The following is a 22,248-nucleotide window of genomic DNA, read 5'->3' as shown; positions in this document are numbered from 1 at the left end:
TGTTGAAGTGCCCCAGCACAGAACAAATCTGCAAAATCAGTATTAGAAACTTTTGTACAACAAAGACAATCTTCTTTGTTCATTGTTTTAAACTGATGGAGGTTGAGAAAAATCTCAGTCAAAACACTAGCTGAACAAAAGCCAAAGGAACAGAGATTTCATTGACCACACATAACAACTGATACAGTCTTTGCAAAAATAGTTTAGGGAAATAATTAAACAAATGTACTCTGACAGTCTTCAAAAAACAGCAAAACAAAAACCATCAAGCCCTAGGGAAGGGGGTAAATCTGATTTCCAGAGTTATGACACTATAATATTCAATGGAACAAAATAAATTGATAGAATTCATCATTCATCTCTGAGGAAGCCTGGGCATTGGACATATTGGGCAAAGACTTTAAAACAACTGTTTCAAATATGCTCAAAGAAATCAGGGAGCAACATACAAACAAAATGAAAATGTCAATAAAGAGATAGAAAATATGAAAACAAGCCAAAAGGAATTCTTTTTAAAGAATTATTTTTATCATTTCTACCTCTTTACTGACACCTCATTTTGTCCAGTAGAAGTAACCAGTTGAACAAATATAGAAGACTGTATTACTGTATTTTTGGTTTTGAATTCCAGTTTTTATTCCTACATGCTTTAAAAGATAACACATAAAAAAATAATTATAGATCTATGTTGTTGGGCACACAATGGATAAAGATGTAATTTGTGTCAACAACAATATAAAAGGAGGAGACAGAGTTTGAAGTAGCAGGGTTCTGCATGCTCTTAAAGTTAAGGTATCAATTCAAAGTAAATTATTATAAATTTAGGATGCTACATGCAACCCTATGATTAAAAGTTATGTCAGGTTTAACATTATATCCAAGGGTAAAAGATTGAGAGGTTCCCCGTAAGATATGAACAAGACAAGAATGCCCATTTCACCACTGCTATTCAACATTATACTGAAAGTTCTATCCAGAGCAATTAGAAAAGGAAAAGAAATAAAGTCATCCAAATTAGAAGGAAGAAATAAAACAATCTCTATTCACAAGTGACATAATCCTGTATATTGGGAATCCCAAAGAATACACAACAAAATTACTAGAGGGGCACTTCGTTGCTCAGTGGAGAGAGCATGCAGTCTTGATCTCAGGATTGTGAGTTTGAACCCCACATTGAGCATGGAACTTACTTAAAAAAATTAAACTTCTACTTCGGTTCTTTAAAAAAAAGAAAGAAAGAAAGAAAGAAAGCTACTAGAGTTGATAAACACATTCAGCTACATTGCAAGATATAAGATCAAAACATAAAAATCAGTTGTGTTTCTATATAATGGCAATAAACAATTTTAAAAAGAAATTAATAGAACAATTCCATTTTCAAAAGCATCCAAAACAATAAAATATATAGGAATAAGTTTAGCCAAAGAGGAGAAAGAGTTGAACACCAAAAATTACAAACTTTGCTAAAAGAAATTAAGCAAAACATAAGTGAAAACAAACACATCAGATGTTCATATATTGGAAAACTTAATATTGTTGAGATTTTAATATTATCCAAGGTTATCTATAGATTCAACACAGTCTCTATCAAAATTCAAATGGTTTTATTTTCAGAATAATAAATTTGATCTTCAAATTCACGTTGAATTAAAGGAGACTCTGAATAGTCAAAACAATCTTGAAAAAGAACAATGTTGGAGGACTCAAACTTCCTGATTTCAAACTTACTATTAAAAAAGTAATCAGAACACTGTGGTAATTGTGTAAGGTAATGGCATACAGACCAATGGAATAGAATTGAGGGTCCCGAAATAAACCCATACATCCATGGCCAATTGATTCTTCAGTATGAGTGTTAAGACTATCTACTGGGGAAAGAACAGTCTTTTTAACAAATGGGGCTGAGACAACTAGATTTCCACATGCCAAATAAATGAAATTGGACCCCAACTTCACACCATATAGAGAAATTAATACAAAAACACAAAAAGAATCAATGACTTCAGTATAAGAGCCAAAAATAAAATAAAATTCTTTTTAGAAAACATAGGGTAAATCTACATGACCTTAGATTTGACAATGGATTCTTAGATATGACACCTGAAGCATGAACTAGAAAAGAAATAAATAGATACATTGGACTTAATCATAATTAGAAACTTTTGTACATTGAACGACATTACTAAGAAAAGGAAAAAGCAATATAGAATGGAAGAAAATGTCTGAAATAATGTATCTGAGAAGGTTTTAACATCCACAACATCTGAAGAACTCTAGACCTCAACAACCAAAAGACAAAAATCCAGTTAAGAAATCAGCAAAACACTTAAACAAACACTTCTCCAAAAAAGACATACAAATGACCAATAAGTACATGAAAATATATTCAACATGATTAGTTATTAGGGTAACAAATTTAAAACCACAATAAGGTACCATTCCATACTGACTAGGATATGAAAATAATTTAAGTGAAATAACAAGTGTGGATAAGACTATGGAGAAATTGAGATCCTCACCGAGATCTGAATAATAAGAAAAAGTCAAAGCCATATGAAGATTGATGGGAAGAGTGTCTTACACAAAAAAAAAAAAAAAATAGCAAAACAAAGGTACTGTGGTGCCCACAAGTTTGGCAGTGCTCAAGAGACTGATAAACCAGGGAGCCTGGGACAAGTGAGTAGTAATGTGTTCGGAGGTGATGGTAGAGAAGCAGGCAGGGGCCAAAGCATTTTAAGCAAGTGGATGACAATAAAATTTTTTTTTAAGATTTTATTTATTTATTTGACACAGAGAGAGACAGGAAGAGCAGAAACACAAGCAGGGGGAGTAGGAGAGGGAGAAGCTGGCTTCCGGATGAGCAGGGAGCCCAGTGTGGGGCTCCGTCCCAGGATCCCGGAATCATGACCTGAGCTGAAGGCAGACGCTTCACGACTGAGCCACCGAGGTGCCCCAGTAAAATTTATTTCTTAAAAATAACATTCTACTACCCTTGGAAAGGTAAATGGGGGTGAGAGGAAGCAAGATCAGTTGGGAGGTTGTTAGAGGAATCCACAAGGGAGGCGACATTGCTCTGTGACAGGGGTTACAAGCTGCGGATGGAGGAGAGATGCAGGATAGCTTCTGCAGGTAGAGCCACGCAGAATTTCATAGGTATGGGATGTGAAGAGTAATAAAAAGAGAAACTAAGGATGGCTCCAGGTTTTTGAACAACTAGGCAGATAGCGGTGCTATTTTGCTAGAATGTAAGGAAAGGAAGTTTTATTTGTTTTTGTTCTTTCACAAATGTATTCTAAGTGCCCATTTCAGTAAGTAATACAAGCTCAGCACTCAGTCAGTAGTTAATGATTTTGTTGAATTATCAGATCTTGTAGAAGATAAGAAAATATATTTATATGCTGATAAGAATGATCTAGCGGACCAGTGAAAAGCTGAGGATGGTGGAAAAAGAGATTATTACATAAAAAAAAATCCTTGAGAAGGTAGGAGGAAGTAAGATTAAAGGTACAAGTGGAATTGTTGGCATTCATATTTAACAGAGAGGAAAGTAGAGACTATAGTAAAGATAATGGGGAGTGGATGGGTTGGGGAAAAATCCTACAGCAGGAACACTGAGGAGGTGAGAGTGGGAGTGGCCTAATGGAAAGACTACTTTTTTTTTTCAATTTATTTGTTTTCAGAAAAAACAGTATTCATTATTTTTTCAGCACATCCAGTGCTCCATGCAATCCGTGCCCTCTATAATACCCACCACCTGGTACCCCAACCTCCCACCCCCCCGCCACTTCAAACCCCTCAGATTGATTTTCAGAGTCCATAGTCTCTCGTGATTCACCTCCCCTTCTAATTTACCCCAACTCCCCTCTCCTCTCTAACACCCCTTGTCCTCCATGATATTTGTTATGCTCCACAAATAAGTAAAACCATATGATAATTGACTCTCTCTGCTTGACTGATTTCACTCAGCATAATCTCTTCCAGCCCCGTCCATGTTGCTACAAAAGTTGGGTATTCATCCTTTCTGATGGAGGCATAATACTCCATAGTGTATATGGACCACATCTTCCTTATCCATTCATCCGTTGAAGGGCATCTTGGTTCTTTCCATAGTTTGGCGACCGTGGCCATTGCTGCTATAAAGATTGGGGTACAGATGGACCTTATTTTCATGACATTCATATTTATCCTTGGGGTAAATACCCAGGAGTGCAATTGCAGGGTCATAGGGAAGCTCTATTTTTAATTTCTTGAGGAATCTCCACACTGTTCTCCAAAGAGGCTGCACCAACTTGCATTCCCACCAACAGTGGAAGAGGGTTCCCTTTCTCCACATCCTCTCCAACACATGTTGTTTCCTGTTTTGTTAATTTTGGCCATTCTAACTGGTGTAAGGTGATATTTCAATGTGGTTTTAATTTGAATCTCCCTGAGGGCTAATGATGATGAACATTTTTTCATGTGTCTGATAGCCATTTGTATATCTTGATTGGAGAAGTGTCTGTTCATATCTTCTGCCCATTTTTTGATATGTTTGCCTGTTTCATGTGTGTTAAGTTTGAGGAGTTCATTATAGATCCTGGATATCAACCTTTTGTCTGTACTGTCATTTGCAAATATCTTCTCCCATTCTGTGGGTTGCCTCTTTGTTTTTTTGACTGTTTCCTTTGCTGTGCAGAAGCTTTTGATTTTGATGAAGTCCCAAAAGTTTATTTTTGCTTTTGTTTCCTTTGCCTTTGGAGACATATCTTGAAAGAAGTTGCTGTGGCTGATATCAAAGAGATTACTGCCTATGTTCTCTTGTGTTCTGATGGATTCCTGTCTCATGTTGAGGTCTTTTATCCATTTTGAGTTTATCTTTGTGTACGGTGTAAGAGAATGGTCGAGTTTCATTCTTCTACATATAGCTGTCCAGTTTTCCCAGCACCATTTATTGAAGAGACTGTCTTTTTTCCACTGTATATTTTTCCTGTTTTGTCAAAGATTAATTGACCATAGAGTTGAGGGTCCATATCTGGGCTCTCTACTCTGTTCTACTGGTTTGTGTGTCTGTTTTTATGCCAGTACCATGCTGTTTGTCCTGATAGCATATAAATTTTACACTTGTGGTTCTTTTTGACGAGGTTCTTTCTTTATTTGCATATATATATATTTTTCTCTTGTCATATACTTGTATCAGTCTTTTTATCTCTTTTTGTTTGTCTACTTTATAAATCTTACCTTGGGGCCCATCTGGGCTGAACCTTCTTTTTCATCTTCCTTTTCTTTCCTGTCTCTCTCTCTCTCTTTTTTTTTTCTTCTTCTTTTTTTTTCTTCTTCTTTTTTTTTTCTCCTTTTATTTTTTTTCTTTTTCTTTTTCTTTTCTTTTGTTCCTCATTTGGGTGGGGAATCCTGATTGCTCAGAAGTGTTCCAGGGTGCACCTTGACTGCACCACAGTTGATACATCCAGCTACATCTGTTCAGTCATCTCCCACCCAAATGACTAGGAGGAGGAATGCCCAACAGAAGAAAAATACAGAGGATGGACCTTCTGCAACAGAGCTAACGGCTATCAACATAGACAATATGTCGGAAAGAGAATTCAGGCTAACACTTATCCAGGCAATAGCTAGGTTGGAGAAAGCCATGGATGACCAAACAGAATTGATTAGGGCTGAAGTGAAAGTGACCAGACAGGATGTTCACAATGTTAGGGCGGAGCTTAAAGCTACCAGGGAGGAGGTTCACAATGCTCTCAATGAGTTCCAATCTAATCTAAACTCTCTCAAAGCTAGGGTAACTGAGACAGGAGATAGAATTAGTGATCTGGAAGACAAACAGATAGAGAGAAAGGATCAGGAGGAAGCCTGGAACAAACAGCTTAGAAACCATGAAAGACTACCTTTAATGTCCATTCAAAACCCTGAAAAGCTAGGATTTAAAGATGGAAAACATAAAAGCCATTCAACTTCTATAAGCTGGACACATTTTAATTGTAATTAATTATACCAGAAAGCATACTGTGGTCAGCATTCCTGATTTTCAAAGAGCATTTTTCATCTTAAATGTTTAGTGACCATTATAGAAGCTCTGTATTTTGTAGAAAGCAAAAAAAGAACTAGCCAGGTTTCCTTTTGCTAACACTTTTCTTTTTGCCCAACATTCAAAAGTAGAGTTTTTTATTTCCTGGGGCAGAAGGAAGTACATTGAAGGGAGCAAAGGGAGTTTTTAAAAAATATCTTACTTGTTATGCCAATAAGAGTTGTGATGGCCAGATCCTGGAACAGAAACTGGTAATTTGAAAGACTGTTTGTCTCCTGAAAATAAAAAGGAAAATGACTTTAAAAAAATTATGACCTTTTAGATGAAGTCTGACATGAACTGCATTCATTTTGTCACTGCAACATAAAATTTTACAAGGAGAGGGTGCAGCCAGGGTCCTGTTTGTATTAGTGAGAGTACCAAAGGCAAGGATGGGAAACCCTCTCTGGCCAGGAGGATATCCTCGTGTGCTCTCTGGCCTGGGTCGTTTGTGCATCAGTAACCCCTTATTGAGGGGGACATCTCACTCTACTAGATTCATCTCTGATCTTCTTTCTACCTTCTAGCAGAGAAGTCAGGGTTTGGTCTGGCACAATGAAACAGTGAGTTCCCAGGAGTAACAACTGTTAAGTATGTGATGATCTTACCAAAATTTTACTAATGGCAAAAGAATACCTGAACCCACTATTTGCATTTTGGGGCATTGTTAGAAAGTTCTGATAAAGCAGTTAGATATTCTTGAGAAAAAAATGTGTGAAGGTCTTACTGATTTTAAGTAACTTGCTTCCTTGCCTCCCCCACCCTTTAGTGGAAAGGAGTAATGGTGATCTGTGTTTAACTCTATAGCATGTATTATTGGGATTCCAAAATAGTGCCAAATTTACATACATAGCTTCTCCTTCTCCAGCTCATTCATTAATGAGTGGGAAGAGACATAGGTAATCTGAAAATAACAGAACTAAATCCTTCAATCCAGAGGCGAGAGGGCAAGACATAGAGAGGAATTTAAGGAATCAGCAATAAGCTGCTTGTACTGGTTCGTGAGAATTAATTGCTAAGTTTTCAGGGATCTTTTTGAACTGGTTGTTAAGCACAGCCATTATAAAAATTTAAGTCATACAAATCTACCATTAAATACATTATGCTAAAAACAAAGCTAATAAATACTCCCAAACCCACCACTTCCTAATCATTTTCTTACATTGTGCTGTTATCTATGCCTTTCAAGAAATTTACAACTCTTACATCTCTGTGGTGCAAGTACTACATAATGGCATGCTCCTGTATATCTCTCCCAACTCCATGCTCAGTGACAGCAGGTAGACAGCTTGAAACCAGCCATGGTAGTATTTACACCATGAAAGTTGGCAAACATTAATAACCAGGGCTTGTTTTTCCAGGGAGAGCGGGCTCTGAAATATTTAGCAGCAACGCCAATCAGAGAATCATCTCTCTAATGAATGGTACCCTAGAGTAGAGTCACACTGCAACTGGGAAGATAGAGACCTGGTCCAAGCAGGCAGAAGCAACAGCGAGAGAGAAAGTGCTGTGTTCTGATCTTCAGCAAGCACTGCATTTAAAATGTCAAGAGAGTCAGAGGATTGACACCATCAACTTTTCCCAAGTACATTCATCTATTTCTGATTTACTTTCAAAATAAAGGTGGTTTTAGAGGGGCTACTGGAGCTTGCAATTCCCCACATGCACTCTTCCTTAAAAAGCATCGCAAACTGGGACGGGTGGTACACCACGACTTGCTTTGGTCCTCACTAACCAAGAACTCAGGTCCCCAGTCATACCCAGTAGAGCAGCAGAACACCAACATACTGAATCATGCTGTACAGAGCCATGTATTTAAACATGCAAAATGAGGTCACTAGAGCTGCACGTCCTTCCCTGTGTGAGAAAAGAAATGAAAAAGTGAGGAAATGAAAGGAATAGAAAGAATTGAGGTCAGTTACAATGTGCTATTCAGCTGAGCTCAGGAGAAAAAACTCAAAAGCCTGATTATTCAACTGTTTGTCTGACAGACTGGACAGCCTTGAGCCCATGGGAGCTGGCTGTCAGAATAGGACTAGATTTTTAGGAAACACCCATTTCAGGCCGAGGTCCACAGGTTTGGTCCAGCTATGGAGTCCAGGTCGAGTGTTAGTCTTGTCCTTTTTTTGTGGGAACTTTGTCAACCCAGAGTCAGAGGAACTGGTCCCAGATCTCACACCTATACACTGATGTCATTTGGAAGGTCAGTTTCCTTCTGCCACAGTTTCTTCATCTGTGAACTAAGGGATTTCTATAAGATTGCACACTTGGGGGCTATTTTCCTGCAGGTGTTTCACTTCATTCAAATCTCATTAGGCAATCCCAACTTTTTCTGAAACTGGACTAGAACAGTACTGAAATTAGTCATACATGGAATTTAAATAGACTGGAAACAATGAGCATGCTCATTTCTGTTCATGTTGACTGAATCTGAGTAAATAGTATATATTGAAAGCATAAAATAGATTACTTATGAAATGTCACTTTTACATCTTTCATTGGAAAGAAAACAGAGTTTAAATTTCCTTCTGGTCAAAATGTTTTCCTGGGATTCCAAAGTCTGATTTTAAAATAGGCTTTTTCCTGTTTGGGGGCTCTGCTGCTATCATTTGCTTCACCAGAACATAGTTTCTTCTCATCTCACTCCTTAGAAAGGCTTTCACATACCACCCACCTGTAGCAGCCAGTTCTACCTCCTCAGTCCCTTTCCAACTTTTCCCATTACCTTGATTTATCCGTAAGAAAGCTTTATGAAATCAAGGGATGTGTGATTGACTTTTTTAAAAAAATATTTTATTTATTTATTTGACAGGCAGAGATCACAAGCAGGTAGAGAGGCGGGGGGTGGGGAGGAAGCAGGCTCCCTGCTGAGCAGAGAGCCCAATGTGGGGCTTGATCCCAGGACCCTGGGATCATGACCTGAGCCTAAGGCAGAGGCTTTAACTCACTGAGCCACCCAGGCGTCCCTGTGATTTACTTTCTTCTGGGTCTTCAGTGTCTCCACCAGTCCCTGGCACTAAGTGCCTACTCTATAAATATTTGTCAAATACATGCATAAGTTTTTTAAAAATTGGGAAGAGCTAGCCAAATCATTATTATTTTAATGTGGTGGGAATAGTACGATGTTTGTAGATAAGACATATTTAAATAAAATCAATTTTAATAGAATTTTTAATCCTATATGGCTGTTTGAGCTTGGGCATATCAATTGAACCTCGATTTCCATATTTGCAAAAGAAAATAGAGACCATTCTTACATCTCCAGGGTATTTTGAAGTATAAGATAGTAGGTATTAGAGCACTTCACAAACTGTAAATACATGTTAGTTATAACAGCCCAAAGCAGCCACAATGCTAACCATCTCTATGATTCAAATAAAATAAAGTAGAAGTACATATTCTGGGAGACAGAGATAAAATGCCAAGGGAAATTTTAGTAGAAGCAGCAAAGATGAATAAATATTTTGAAAACTGGAGATGGAAAGAATATTCCAAAAAGCATAGAGTCAAGCAGAAAAGAGGGCAGGTGGGAAAGAAAAAGTTTTTGTCCATCCCCCATCATAAAGCATCTAAGGAGATCCATGTAAAAATAACAATAATAAGAATATGAGCAACACTTACAAAGCAGTAACAAAGTCCAGATTCCAATTTTCTAAAAGTAACCTATTGAGTGGTTTTCATTAGAAATTCCACTGCTCTCCCACGGTTATTTTTAACTCCTGGTAAATTCACTTGGGATTAGAATGGCTGATTGCATTGTCCTGCAAAGCACCCTCCCCATCCAGGGACACAAAGTTTCCCTGCTCTTTCCCTGACAGAACAATGGAATCTGTACCTAAAAGTCGAGAGAGATTAAAACAATGCTAGTGGAAAGCATCTACTTACTTGATAAGGTGAGGTACGCACTCAATGTTTGGAGTTTTCGAAGTGAAAGGGGAGGCCACAGATGCCTCCTGCTCTGATAAAGAGATGCCCACGTGAGCCATTTTCAAAGCCTGAAAGCAAAGAGTCAGCTTACTCTCCATATACACTCACATATATCTTTCTAAGGCTACATGAGAAAAGTCTGTCAAGCTAGCCACAATGTGGCTTGTGGACCCAAGCACTAGCCAGGAGATGGCCAGATTTTGCTCTGCCTACTATATAAGAAAAATATGGCACTGGGATACTTGGCCAAAGAAGTGGGGAGTCCAGAGCCATATTCTACCTCATTTGGTCTATGCCAACCACTAAGGCATTGTGTGTCTTTGGTTGAAACCCTCCCAAACCTTCTACATCAGTTTCTCCAACAAGAACTATGGAGGTAGTGTATATCCCAGGGATACTATCTCTAGAGAACTCCAGGCAAGCACAATCAAGTGTAAGTCTTTGTCTGTCCTAGTGCCACTATGGCCCCATACACTGACAGCTACTTACCCCACAGTCATTGGCCCCATCACCGCACATACCTACAAAGTAACTAAAAGGGAACCATGTCAAATGTAAGAGATATCAGAGCAATTTTACCTATTAATTTCTCCAATAAAAAGATAAGTTGAACTTCATTACTGAGGAATTGAACTGATTATTCATTGTAAGGGAGTTTTCCTAAGAGTCTAGTTTGACTAAAAGTAAAGTGTGACTCAGCAGTCCAGTGCACCATTCCTGAATCCAAGCATTTCAGGGAGACCCTGAACATCGCTGTTTTAGGAAGTGACTTTGTTGGCTATAAAGTGGGATGTTCACAGATGACGATGTGATACCCTGGCACAGTGAAGAGGGCAACAGATTTGAAACCAGACAGAGATCTTTGGACCTGATCACTAGGCTATTTTGGCTATCATTTTTCTCTCCTACAAAGTGTTATACGTATTCAGTGAGGTGCTGTATGGAAGAGTGCCTTATAATCTCTAAAACAAAACAAACAAAACAAAATTACTTGTTGGTGCTGTTAATAGTAACAGGAGAGATCTGCCATCTTAGCAGTCACTCAATAAAAAATGCAGTGCCAGGCCCAGATTTTGAAGAAAGAAAACACATCCCTGCCTCAGGATAGTTTTTTGAGGTTACATACAGACTGCTTTCACTGGTGACAAAAATTATAGATAGTCTGCTTTTTAAGGTAGGAGTGTTCTCACAGCATTTACCGAATTGGCTATACTTCTCTTCCACACTGTCATATGAAGGCAACTCATTTACTGTCTGTGTTGTCAACCATGTGGAAAAGACAGGGCATTCTGAATCAAGAAACTTGCTAGTGACTGAATCAAGTAGGAGGATTAAGTGGGAATGAGTAGGAGTAGAAGTTACATCTGTATGGTCCAGCACCAGAAGTAAAGAAAGCTTTCAAGACTCCATGGGTTCTATTAACAAGAAATAAAATGTCCTAAATGATGGGCACGTTAATTGAACTGTTTACTCTGTAATGAAGACCCTTGTGTTGGAAGAGAATAATTTTTCTGATTTAGGACAGAAAAGATTCTCTGTCATATAAATGTTTTCATATTTTTAAAGTTATGTGAATCTCTTGCCATATAAATCACCTTATATCAGAACTGTGATAACTTATAAAATCTAAATTTTCATTGTATCTCAGGAGCTGAACTCAAACTACACTTCCACGTTCATTTCTCACCCTACATTTTCATGCCCTATATGTCCTGGTCCAGTGATTCTCAACTCCGGATCCACAGCTGACTTACTTGAGGAGATCTGTAAAAAACACTAATGTCTAAGCCTCACATGAGCAACTGAATCAGAATCTCTGGACAACACTGTCTTGGTATTGTTATGTTTTCAAAACTCTGGAGTTGACTGTCATATATAGTTAGGTTAAGAACCACTGCCTTGGCCAAGGTAGGTGACTTCCTGTACCTCTTACACTCTCCCTGACTGCCATGCCTCCAGGCACTTCATACCACCCGAAATGGCAAAGAACCTACTCCAGTTTCTGAAATTCTTCCACCAGACTGGATTTCTGCCCAGGAGACATTCTTGCAAAGATGGTCCCATTGATCAGTATCTGTAAGGAACATGAGAGAAAATGCAGCATGTCAGTTAGCCATACATGAAGTAATTGATAATACTCAGAACACTGGGTAACAAAATCCATGAATGGCAAAAATTGTTTGTTTCCAAGAAGTCCATTTTTTGATTTTAAGACATTGAGACTTTAGTCATCAAATAAGTGAGCAGGAGACCAAAAATCAGTAAAGACGTAATAAAAATATTGATTAAAATGATGATCTTCAGGAATTTAGCTGAGCTGTCATTGAAAATATGGTAAAAAAAAAAAAAAATCCAGACCTTAATGAAATCTTGAGTCAGTAGAGTAGCAGAAATTATGAGATATCCAGAGGTTAACATCCCAGGAAAAGGAAAAGAGGTAACTGCTTCTGAGAAAATTGTTCAGAACTAGCAGAAAAACAGCCTAATGATGAAATAGTGACAATTTGTGATCTTTGATTTAACTACCATCTGGACTTGACCAATTTTGAAACTCAGCTAATATCCCAAACCTAATCTGGGCTATGGAACATTGATGGTTTGGAGATATTAAACCTATACCAGCTTCATCCACCTGAGCTTTATCCTATAGAGTCTAAATTCTTCTGTGTTAGATCTCTACATTCCCTGCTCATTTGGGCAGTAACTCAGCTTAATGTTCAGTCAGCCTCAAAGTCTTTATTCTTTTTTTCCTAAATAGTACCTAAGAGGATAAGCAATTGAATTAAAAAAAAAAAAAAAAAAGAATAAAAACCATTTATCTTTGTATTATACTGGATATAGTCTTTTTCCAGTTTGTCTACATGTTATATATAATACTTACCTGCCCCCACTATTGTTCTTCATCAGAAAAGTGTTAAGTTTGACTGGCTTTTATATAAGGTTTCTCTATCAAAAACCTAATGGAATTCCTCTATTCTTGGCCTGCCTTCCTGTATAATTGCTGGATTTCCGCTATAGTAGGAGATCCCTCACCATGGCAATATAAAGACAGCCACCCAAAAGCAATATTTATGATTGGAAAATTCCTTAATAATTTATTCCTATAGATGATAAGAAATTGTCTAATCAAATTCACTGATTTTAAATCTAGTAGCAAATGAGACAACAAAAATATCTGCCTTTTTAAAAAATCTATTCAATAGGTATATCTTATCTATAGAGGCTTGAAATTACTTAGGAACATGTTCTGTAAGTGACATCATCAGCATCTTTACTGGGAGATTACCTTTGGTAGTAGGCTGCTGAAATGTTGACTTATAACCTGAAAAGATTTTCCACTTAAGGCAAAATGGTAACCTCCTTCTCTGTCATTATCAGAGATATCTTCCCTGATATTAATGTAATTATCCTGCAAAACAAGACACAATTACTTTAGACATTTGATAGAGATTTGGTAAAGAACCACAAAAATATCAAAGAGAAGAAAAAGATGACAGTCTGGTGTCTCTTTAAGAGTCACACTCCAGCCCTGATTCCTCAGAGAAGCACTTTTTCTTTGCTAGATCAATCTTTGCACAAACAGCCTCTAGTGAATAGGAGAATAACACTTACTCATGTCTTGTTCTCATCCTGATTTGACTGTGGTGAGTCCCAGAAAAGAGTACATTTCACACATTTCAAGTGTACTATACAAAGCATTACAGCTTAACAAATCTCTCCCTGAAGTGAGAACTTACAATTTGTTTTCTTATAGGATTAATATTGTCCCACAAGGATACAATGGAGATAAGATACTGACAAGATTGGGAATAGATGAATAAAACTTTTTTCCCACCCTGAAGACATAATCTAATTTTCCAATGCACACAGCAGTTTCACTCCCAGGGACTAAATCTCCTTTGGACTGGAGGGGATGGCTAGCAAGCAAGAGGAAGATGAGAAATTAGATTCACAGTCCCGCTTACTACATTCTTTCTTATATAGAGCCAACAAGAGCCAAAGCTTGAAAGAATGAATTCTTCCCAGCACTCAGGAAAACACTGTACATTAAAGCTCAGTAGGACAGTATGAGAAAGTGATGGGAGCTCTTCAAATAGCATATGTGTTAGACATTTGGAGAAATATGTTGACTCTAGGTTACCTGTACATCTTGGCCAATCAGAGCTGCTCAGCAGCCAACACTGTGAGCCATAATATTGCAGAAGGTCTGTTTTTTAGGTATACCTGATTGCGATATGAAATCTGTTTCTTCTCCTCTACTAATTTCCAACTTATAGATGCTGAGGAGGACCCAGTGGTTTCATTTGCTTCAATGAGAATGACTTTTTGGTTTTCAGAAACCATTCCAGACTTCCTGGCCACTGTTATTGCAGTCTGAAGATTGTCACCTACAAGAAAGGAGAAGTATAGCAAGATGGGGTTGAATAAATAGAATCAATTCATGTATGGCCTGGAAAACTAGGGTAAGGAGTTCAGAACTTATTTTAGGTGTGAAAATAAATAATTTCTAAGTCTCTCTCACTCTGATTCTCCATGGATTCATGATCCCTTTTGTGATTCTTTTTGCTTTTCATCTGGTTACTTCATAACCTACCAGTATACTTTTTTCCAGAGAGTGGGAAGGAAAAAGAAAAAGGTGAATTTCAAATCTATCTCCATCATTTGTTAGCTTGGTAAACATTAAGCAAAACCCCACTGATTTAATATTTTATCACGTGGTTCCACTTTCAGCCAAACTGGAAAAAAACCATTAAAATCTATCTCTCCCACTGATTACAGTGGAAAACTATGGGCAAAATACAAAAACAACTATCCAAGGATTTTGAAAAGTAAACATAAGCAGGCAGAATGTGGAAGAGAGTTGAATCTGGAGAAACAATCTACAAGGTGATGATATTTTTGGCTTTTTTTTTTTTCTCTTTCCTCCCACATGTTTGACCTGAATGTGAACCCTAGTCCCAGAGCTGTGAAGGAAGCTAAACCTCCAAGAGAAAGTTAATCTTTCTGGCCAAAGAAACCAGGGGGGTGGGGGGGGGGGAAGAGCTTGAAGGCTGAAGAATTATGGGACAGACCCAAGAAAGAAGATAGATAGACAAAAAGACTAACTCAGGATATGAACTCAATTCAGAGTTGTGCATGCATAGAACAAACCCAGAGAAAAGCAAAAGCCTCAGGAACTGAACTATGATATTAATCACCTCATACATCCTAGAGTTTTCCTTGCTAAAACAAACAAACAAACAAACAAACAAACAGCCTCAACAATCTCCAGACGATTTTAACAGGATCCAAGTTCTTGTAATATAATAATTTAAATGTTTAGGATATTCAACATGCAAAAAAAAAAAAAAATGAACCTGGAAAATGTAGTAAATTCTCAAGGGGAAAAAAAAAAAATCAACATTTGCTTGTCCAAGGATGACCCAGATGTTGGACTTTAAAAACTAAATGTTTTTAAAGCAGCCCTTATAAGCCTCCTCCATGAGGTGAAGGTTAGTGCTCTTAAAATAAATGACAAGATAGAAGTTCTCAAGTAAAAAAAAAAAAATACACTCCGTAAGTAAAAACCAAATGACTACTTCAAAATTGAACAATATAATAACTGAAATAAAAAATTCATTGGATGCTCCCAAGAGCAGAATGGAGATGACAAAAAAAGAAGTTATGCAATCTGAAAAACAGAGAGAAAAATTTAAAAACAAAAGAACAGAGATGGAAGCATAACAAGATTCATGTCATTAGAGTCCAGGAAGGAGAGGAGAAAGGAATGAGAACAGGAAAAAAAAATTTTTTTTGAAGAAGTGAAACAGAAAAAATCCCAAATATGGTAAAAGATTTAAATTTATATATTTAAGAAGTTTGGTGAATCTCAAGCAAGATAAACTCAGTGAGAACCATACCCAAAAACATTATAATCAAACTTCTAAAAACAGAGATAAAGAAAATATCTTAAAAACAGATAGAGAAAACAATATATTATATATTAGGGAATGATTATTTGAATTATCACAGATTTCTCATCAAAAATCATGGAAGAAAGATGACAGTGGAATATTCTTGAAGTGCTGAAGAGAGAACAGTCAACTCAGATTCCTATAGCTAGTGGAAGAATCATTCAGAAATAAAGAGAAATAAAGACATTCTTAGATATGTCTTATTACTTATCTAAGATAATTTGTTGCATATACATGGCAACTATAACATAAAAGAGAAAAAGACAGAGGACTTTTATGTTTGTAAGTCTTCTTGAAAGGGTAGGTACAGATGTTGTGATTCTTGGAGCAACCACTGAACAATAAATACCGTAACACCTGGCTGACTATCCCTGAAATGGCTTTCTTCAGATTTCTACCAAAGTATTTACGAGAATCTCCAGAAGAGCTAATTAATGGGTGAGAGCTTCTCTATCTACCCTGAGGCTGGAACCCTGAGCCCTAAGAAGAGTTCACCACATGCCTTAGCAAGTCACCAAGAGTTTGGCTGCTTTGCAACACAAGACCATTTTGTTATCCACCACCCTAGAAGTTCAACTGTTTGGGAGATTCAGCCCAGGTCTGAGCCTCAATCATCTGACAGAGAAATATAACAAACTATTCAAGAAATCCCAGAAGCTAAACAAGAAAAGATCAGGGAGAACAACCAGAACACATGAAAGTCAAAATAGAGTAGTTGTTGAAGATAGATGAAACCTGCATTAGAACATTAAAAATAAGGAATGCACTTAAAAAAAACTCAAATGTGCCTTCCTCTCTCCCCACCACCACCAAAACAAAAAAGGTTTTAAGGGCCATTACTGCCCCAAAACATGATTTCAGAACTTAACACTTAAGAGGTAATAATGGTCATTTTTGGAACCTGAGTTTGTGCTTTGGAAAAATTGGATACAAAAGAAAAAAAAAAATCTTAAACACAAAGCAAAATTATAACAAATACAGAATCACAAGAAAAAAGATAAGAGACTACGAGGATAGATCCAGGAAGCCTATCATGTGAACAACAGAAACTCCAGAAGGGAAAAAGGAGGAGACAAAACAAAGGCAATAATTAAATGAACAGTAGAAGAGATTTTCCTGACAGGAAGAAGATAGATTAAAAGGCTCACTATGTTCCATATTCAATTAATGTAAAAAGATAAACATATAGACATACCCCGGTAGCATTTCTAAACTCCAGAATTAAAGAAAAGGATTATATAGGGAAGAGAACAAATTAACTACAGTGGACAGACGTTAGGCTTGTAATAACATCTGAGATCATTAAGAAAAAAAAAAAAAAACTATAACCCTAAATCCTATACCCAGGAAAGATATCATTCACCTGTCAGAGTGAAGAAAGATATCTGAGATATGTAAGAATTAAGAGAACATATTACCCTTCCATCCTATCCAAGGACAAGTCTTGGGAAAAATATTTAACCAAGTGAGCCAAGAAAGAGAACAGAAATTCCTACGTGAGGGCAGAAGAGAAGAGGTAGTGTACAGAATTATGTATTTCATTTCAATACTAAGGATAGATTGTGAGAATGTGTCAAATAAGTGCTAAATAAATATTTTTGAAACAGAAGGGTCATAACCTAAGGGGAATCCGAAGTAGTTAATTAATTCAGCAATGCCTAGACATTGGATTGAGGGACTAAAAAGGGATAGAGTAAAAGTGATCCTAAAGTCTCTTGGATTGCGGTAATAGAATGGAAGATGGAGAAGTACAGAGGGGAAAGTAGAAGTATCCTAGAGTTCTCTGCAGTGACATTGGGTTCAGGGAAAGTGGGCTGGGGAATATGGGCTCTGGTGGGGTAATCTTGGTGACACAATTATCACAATTTAAATGCATTGGACGTAAAATCAGGGGAAGAAAGGCACACACTCAAACAAATGAATGCATTAAGACATCATCAGTTCCACTTAGAAGGATTCATTAAGAAATTCCACACACTGCTCTTGCATGATCCTTTCTCACCCCTTTCCTGTTTGTGTGATTTGGGGTTTGAAAGAAGTACGGGTATAGCAGTTTTTACTACCGGAATAATAGACCTCATTATTGATGGGCCTTCAGTGTAGTTTGCAGACCACACTGACTGAACATTTCTCTTCCTCTAACATTTAACAAAAATCACCATCTTTGCATGGCTCACATCTTCTTATCAGGCAGGTGTTATCCCAAATGACCCCTCTCTGAGCGGATACCACATATATATTAGCCAGTCAGACACACTTTACCTACCATATCATTCTGTTTTGTTTCATGTACCTCATAACTCTTAAAGCTAGCTGCTTATTTGCTCGCCTGATTGATTGATTTTCTATCTCACCTCACCTAAATAGAAACTTGGTGAAAACAGTAACTTTGCATTTTCTGTTGCCAATCTCCAGTACCTAGAATGGTGTCCAACCCACAGGAGGTTGTCAACACTATTTAGGAGATGAGTGAATCTTGCCTATTTCCGCATCAAATTCTTTCTGTTTTCACATATATATTGCTCTATACCTGTGACCATTACAGTCCTTATCCGGGCTGAGATGAGTTCTTCCAGAACAGGTTTTGTCTCGTCCTTCAGCTGATTCTCCAAGATCAGCAATCCCAGAAATATCAGGTCTGATTCTACTTTGTCCCTGGAAATATATACATATAAATGAGCAGAAATAGCACATTGTGGTCTTTCTTTGGGGAAGCAAAAGAAAAACAAACGCAAATAAGTTCCTGTCAGAATGGTTCCCACTCACCTGCGTAAGCACCATTCCTTAACTACTACATACATGCCAGGAAATACCCAGAAAGAAGACAGGAGGGGACAGGAAGGGCACCGAGACATTTACTCTGACTGAATTAATTGGAAAAGAGAGTATTTATTAAGTGAAATATTTGCTTTAACTTTCATAGAGAATGAATCAAATGATTCAAAGTCTTCTTTCTTTGCTGTGACTAGTCTGATTTCCAGCACCTCACCTGTTAGCAACCACCTGGGAGGAGTTCTAGCTCTGGTACTGAACATCGTACAAAGTTAAGTGAGGCTCAAGAACAAGAAAACAAAATGCCAATTTCTCCAGAATCCAGGCCTATAAGTAATACTCTTTCAACCCCAGGAGATATGAAGCTCAAAACACAGCCCTCTCTCTCCTCCCTTCCCTTCCTCCCTCTGCAGACAGGCAGCATTGCTCTTTTGCATAAAGTGTGAATGTTTCTGCAAGGAAGTGGGGCCTCTGAGGCTCCTAATCACAAGACCATCACCAAGACATTTCATGGAATTAAGTGCAGGGGAGTAATATTGGGGTACCTTTCAGGGACCCAAAAATTCTCCCATGATTCATTTATCTGAGACCCAGACCTCTCTAGCAGACACAAGGGCAAGACACCAGTATTGCCTAATTCTGGCTGAAATATGAATGAAAGCAGCACCCAGGAGAGCACCTGGCCTTGCTTGCCATGGGCGTCTCAATGCTGGGCCTCACGTCAGCCAGGGGCAGGGGCTAAAGTCAGTCATGCTCCTAAGACACCACTAACATCTCCACCAGAATGGCTGGAAGGAAGTCGGCAGAGTTTGCACTACTCACCCCAGGAACTCCCCATTCTTCGGAACCTGGAATTAAGTCTCTGTGTAATCTGGTTCCAAACTAATTTTTCAGCTTTCTCTATCACTAAATTCTTCAACTACCCTAACGTCCAGACAAGGTGACCCAGCCACCATGGCTATGCTCTGTACTCAACCATCTCGAAACATTTGCTCTAGACTGCCGTAAGACATTCTTTCTTATTTCATGGAGAAGGTTGTAAGTTCCCCTGTGATCTGCCATTTAAACTTCCCATTTATATTTTGAGAGCCACTTCACATGTGCTTCCCCATAAAAACCTCCCCAGGTAGAAAAAATAGCTCCCTCTGCATCTTACCTCTGCCTCAGGATAGTATGCATTTTATTTGTTCCTTTATCACTCACCATTCTTTGTTATCTAATCTGTCTCAACAACTTGAGGACTAGCTTGCCTGGTTCGATGATCGATCGGCTCAACAACATGCATGTGGTGCCCAGCACAGAGGAAGTGCTCAGACAGGGTACCCTAAGTTGAAGTGCTCTGGTGTCTGATGTGACCATTTTTTTGATAGGCAGTCTAGGAAAATTTATTTCCTTTTTCAGAAATTTTGCTGTCAGAGGGTTTTATAGAAAGCAAAGCCAGTCTGTCAAGTGATTGACCATTTACTAAATACCTAATTAGGTGAAAGGAACAGGACTAAGGAAAAGGCAAGGCAGAGAGAATAGGCAGAAACTACAATAGCCCCTAACTCCAAAGATTTCATGTTCAACCAACAGGACAACATTAGACTTGATCACCTTAGTTGTATAGAAGGCTGAGAAAAGAACCATGATGTACAGATAATTGTCCTATGGAGTCAGAGAGGAAAATATAATCATTTTTAGGTGGAGTGATTGGAGGAACTTTCCTGAAACAGAAGAGATTTGAGCTCTTCTTTGAATGATAACTTAGTTCATCCCTGATTGAGGTCCTCCAATCTTTCTAGTGGCCCTTGTATCCAAGGACATGATATGATATGACATGATATGACATAAGTCAACCACAAGGCATCAGACTGGGTCAATAAAATGGCCACAGGGTCTACCATCTGACATACTCTGCAACCTACTTGGCACTCCTATTTCTGGTTCCTCTGGCACATGGTGTTCATAGGATTCAATATAAAATAATCAGGAGACTATACTTCTAATCCCAGATCTGCCACTATCTTGCTGTATGGCCATGGGCAAATCACTTTCATTGTCTGGTCATCTATTTCTTATTTTGTGAAAGAAGGTGGTAAAACTAATGGATTGCCAAGATCTCTTCTAGCTCTAACACTACATGATCCTTCTTTTCATGAAGTTCAATATGAAGTAAAGAAATAACCAAGAAGTAGAGAAGTGGTCCCTTGAGGGATCTCAAGGTCTGCAACTTGGAATCACTATTCTATCTTGTCCTGCTTCTGCACAGATATCATACATCCTCCTGAAACATCCAAAAATAATAAAGAATCGGAACTGTAACACGAAAGAAGCATTGTCATCTGTGAAATTACACTTCATGTTCTTAAAATCCATGCAAAGGCTGAAATATGCAAAAAGTGGGCCAAGAACACTCAAAGAAAGTATAATATCAGTGCTGAAAGCACTTTGAGTAAACTTACACACACTCGCACACACATCCCCCTCGAAAGAAAGATTGTTCTGCTCTAATTAAGGATTAGCAAAGGTAATTAGGTAAATTAGCTTAGCTAGGGATAGATGTAGTGGTGCGGTGGCTTTAGCACATGGGGGGCAAAGCAACAACCTAAGATTAGATCCTATGAGATCCTAGAAGTGTTTAGATATTACCAGACTTTGAAAAAGTTGGAATTTCAGTGTTGTTAGCCAGGCCGTGTACTCTCCTCTGTACCATTCCCTACGGCTTATGTGCCTTCACCATTAGTGCTTTGTTATCTGCAGCAGCCCCAAAGCCATTATTTTGAAATGTGTAGATATGCAAATATTTTATTATAATAATCAGAAGCAGCAGCATGGTAGCCAGAGTCCTGATATATATCTGTCAACAGGTTCTCAAGAAACAAAGTTCCATTCCCAATTCTGGTCTATCCTAGACCCAAAATTTCTTTTCTTTAAAATGTGACATCCAATCTCATAGTTCACTTGTAGCTCTCTGACTTGAGTATGTGAATGGCTTGTATTGATTAAGTTACAGTAAATACCCAGAGTTGTAATAGCCCAAGTTTTGAGGGTCAGTCTAAGGTGGTCACAGGAATCCAATACTCAGGGATTTTCAATGTGCTACTTGACTCTGCCCATTCACAAAATGACTGAGTTGGGGCATTTGGATGATTCTCAGCAGGAGTGGTACTGCCTCTAGAGGACATTTTGGAAAATTTTCAGGCATCTATCAAAGATTTTCTGCAATGATCAATGCACAGTAAAGAATTCCCCTGCATCCCACATGCCTTTCGAATATTTTACAGGACATTCATGGACATAAAAATATCATTTATACTTTCCTAAACCAGCATAGGCTTATACAGTTTATATTGTAGCATTATTACAGTATATAGTATACTGTATTATTAAAATATACCTAATACTACTAATATTATTTTAAACGAATATACTTCCCCTTGCCGTGTTTTACATATAAGCACAAAACATCTTTGCACAGTTTTGATATCCTGTTGAACTTTTCAGGAATGTAACTACCATGTAAATTGAAAAGAGATTATACAGTTTTATTCAGTT

General features: G+C 37.8%; 1 protein-coding gene across 3 annotated transcripts in view; it reads right to left on the bottom strand.

The window, feature by feature from the left end:
- Window positions 1–22,248, bottom strand: part of ATP13A4 (ATPase 13A4) — a 126,432-nt gene that overhangs the window by 13,354 nt on the left and 90,830 nt on the right. For 2 of the 3 annotated variants that reach the window (XM_059163121.1, XM_059163120.1), the window contains exons 18-25: window positions 18,470–18,594; window positions 14,210–14,373; window positions 13,272–13,394; window positions 11,980–12,059; window positions 10,475–10,517; window positions 9,944–10,053; window positions 7,819–7,915; window positions 6,222–6,294 (exon numbers count right to left, since the gene is read on the bottom strand). In XM_059163121.1, the coding sequence (XP_059019104.1) occupies window positions 6,222–6,294; window positions 7,819–7,915; window positions 9,944–10,053; window positions 10,475–10,517; window positions 11,980–12,059; window positions 13,272–13,394; window positions 14,210–14,373; window positions 18,470–18,594 (815 nt within the window). The remainder of the gene's footprint in view (window positions 1–6,221; window positions 6,295–7,818; window positions 7,916–9,943; window positions 10,054–10,474; window positions 10,518–11,979; window positions 12,060–13,271; window positions 13,395–14,209; window positions 14,374–18,469; window positions 18,595–22,248) is intronic. The other variant, XM_059163122.1, reaches the window with a different exon arrangement.

The sequence above is a fragment of the Mustela lutreola genome, chromosome 2 (genome assembly GCF_030435805.1).
Source record: "Mustela lutreola isolate mMusLut2 chromosome 2, mMusLut2.pri, whole genome shotgun sequence".
Taxonomy (NCBI): domain Eukaryota; kingdom Metazoa; phylum Chordata; class Mammalia; order Carnivora; family Mustelidae; genus Mustela; species Mustela lutreola.
This window is presented reverse-complemented; position numbering and strand designations above follow the sequence as displayed.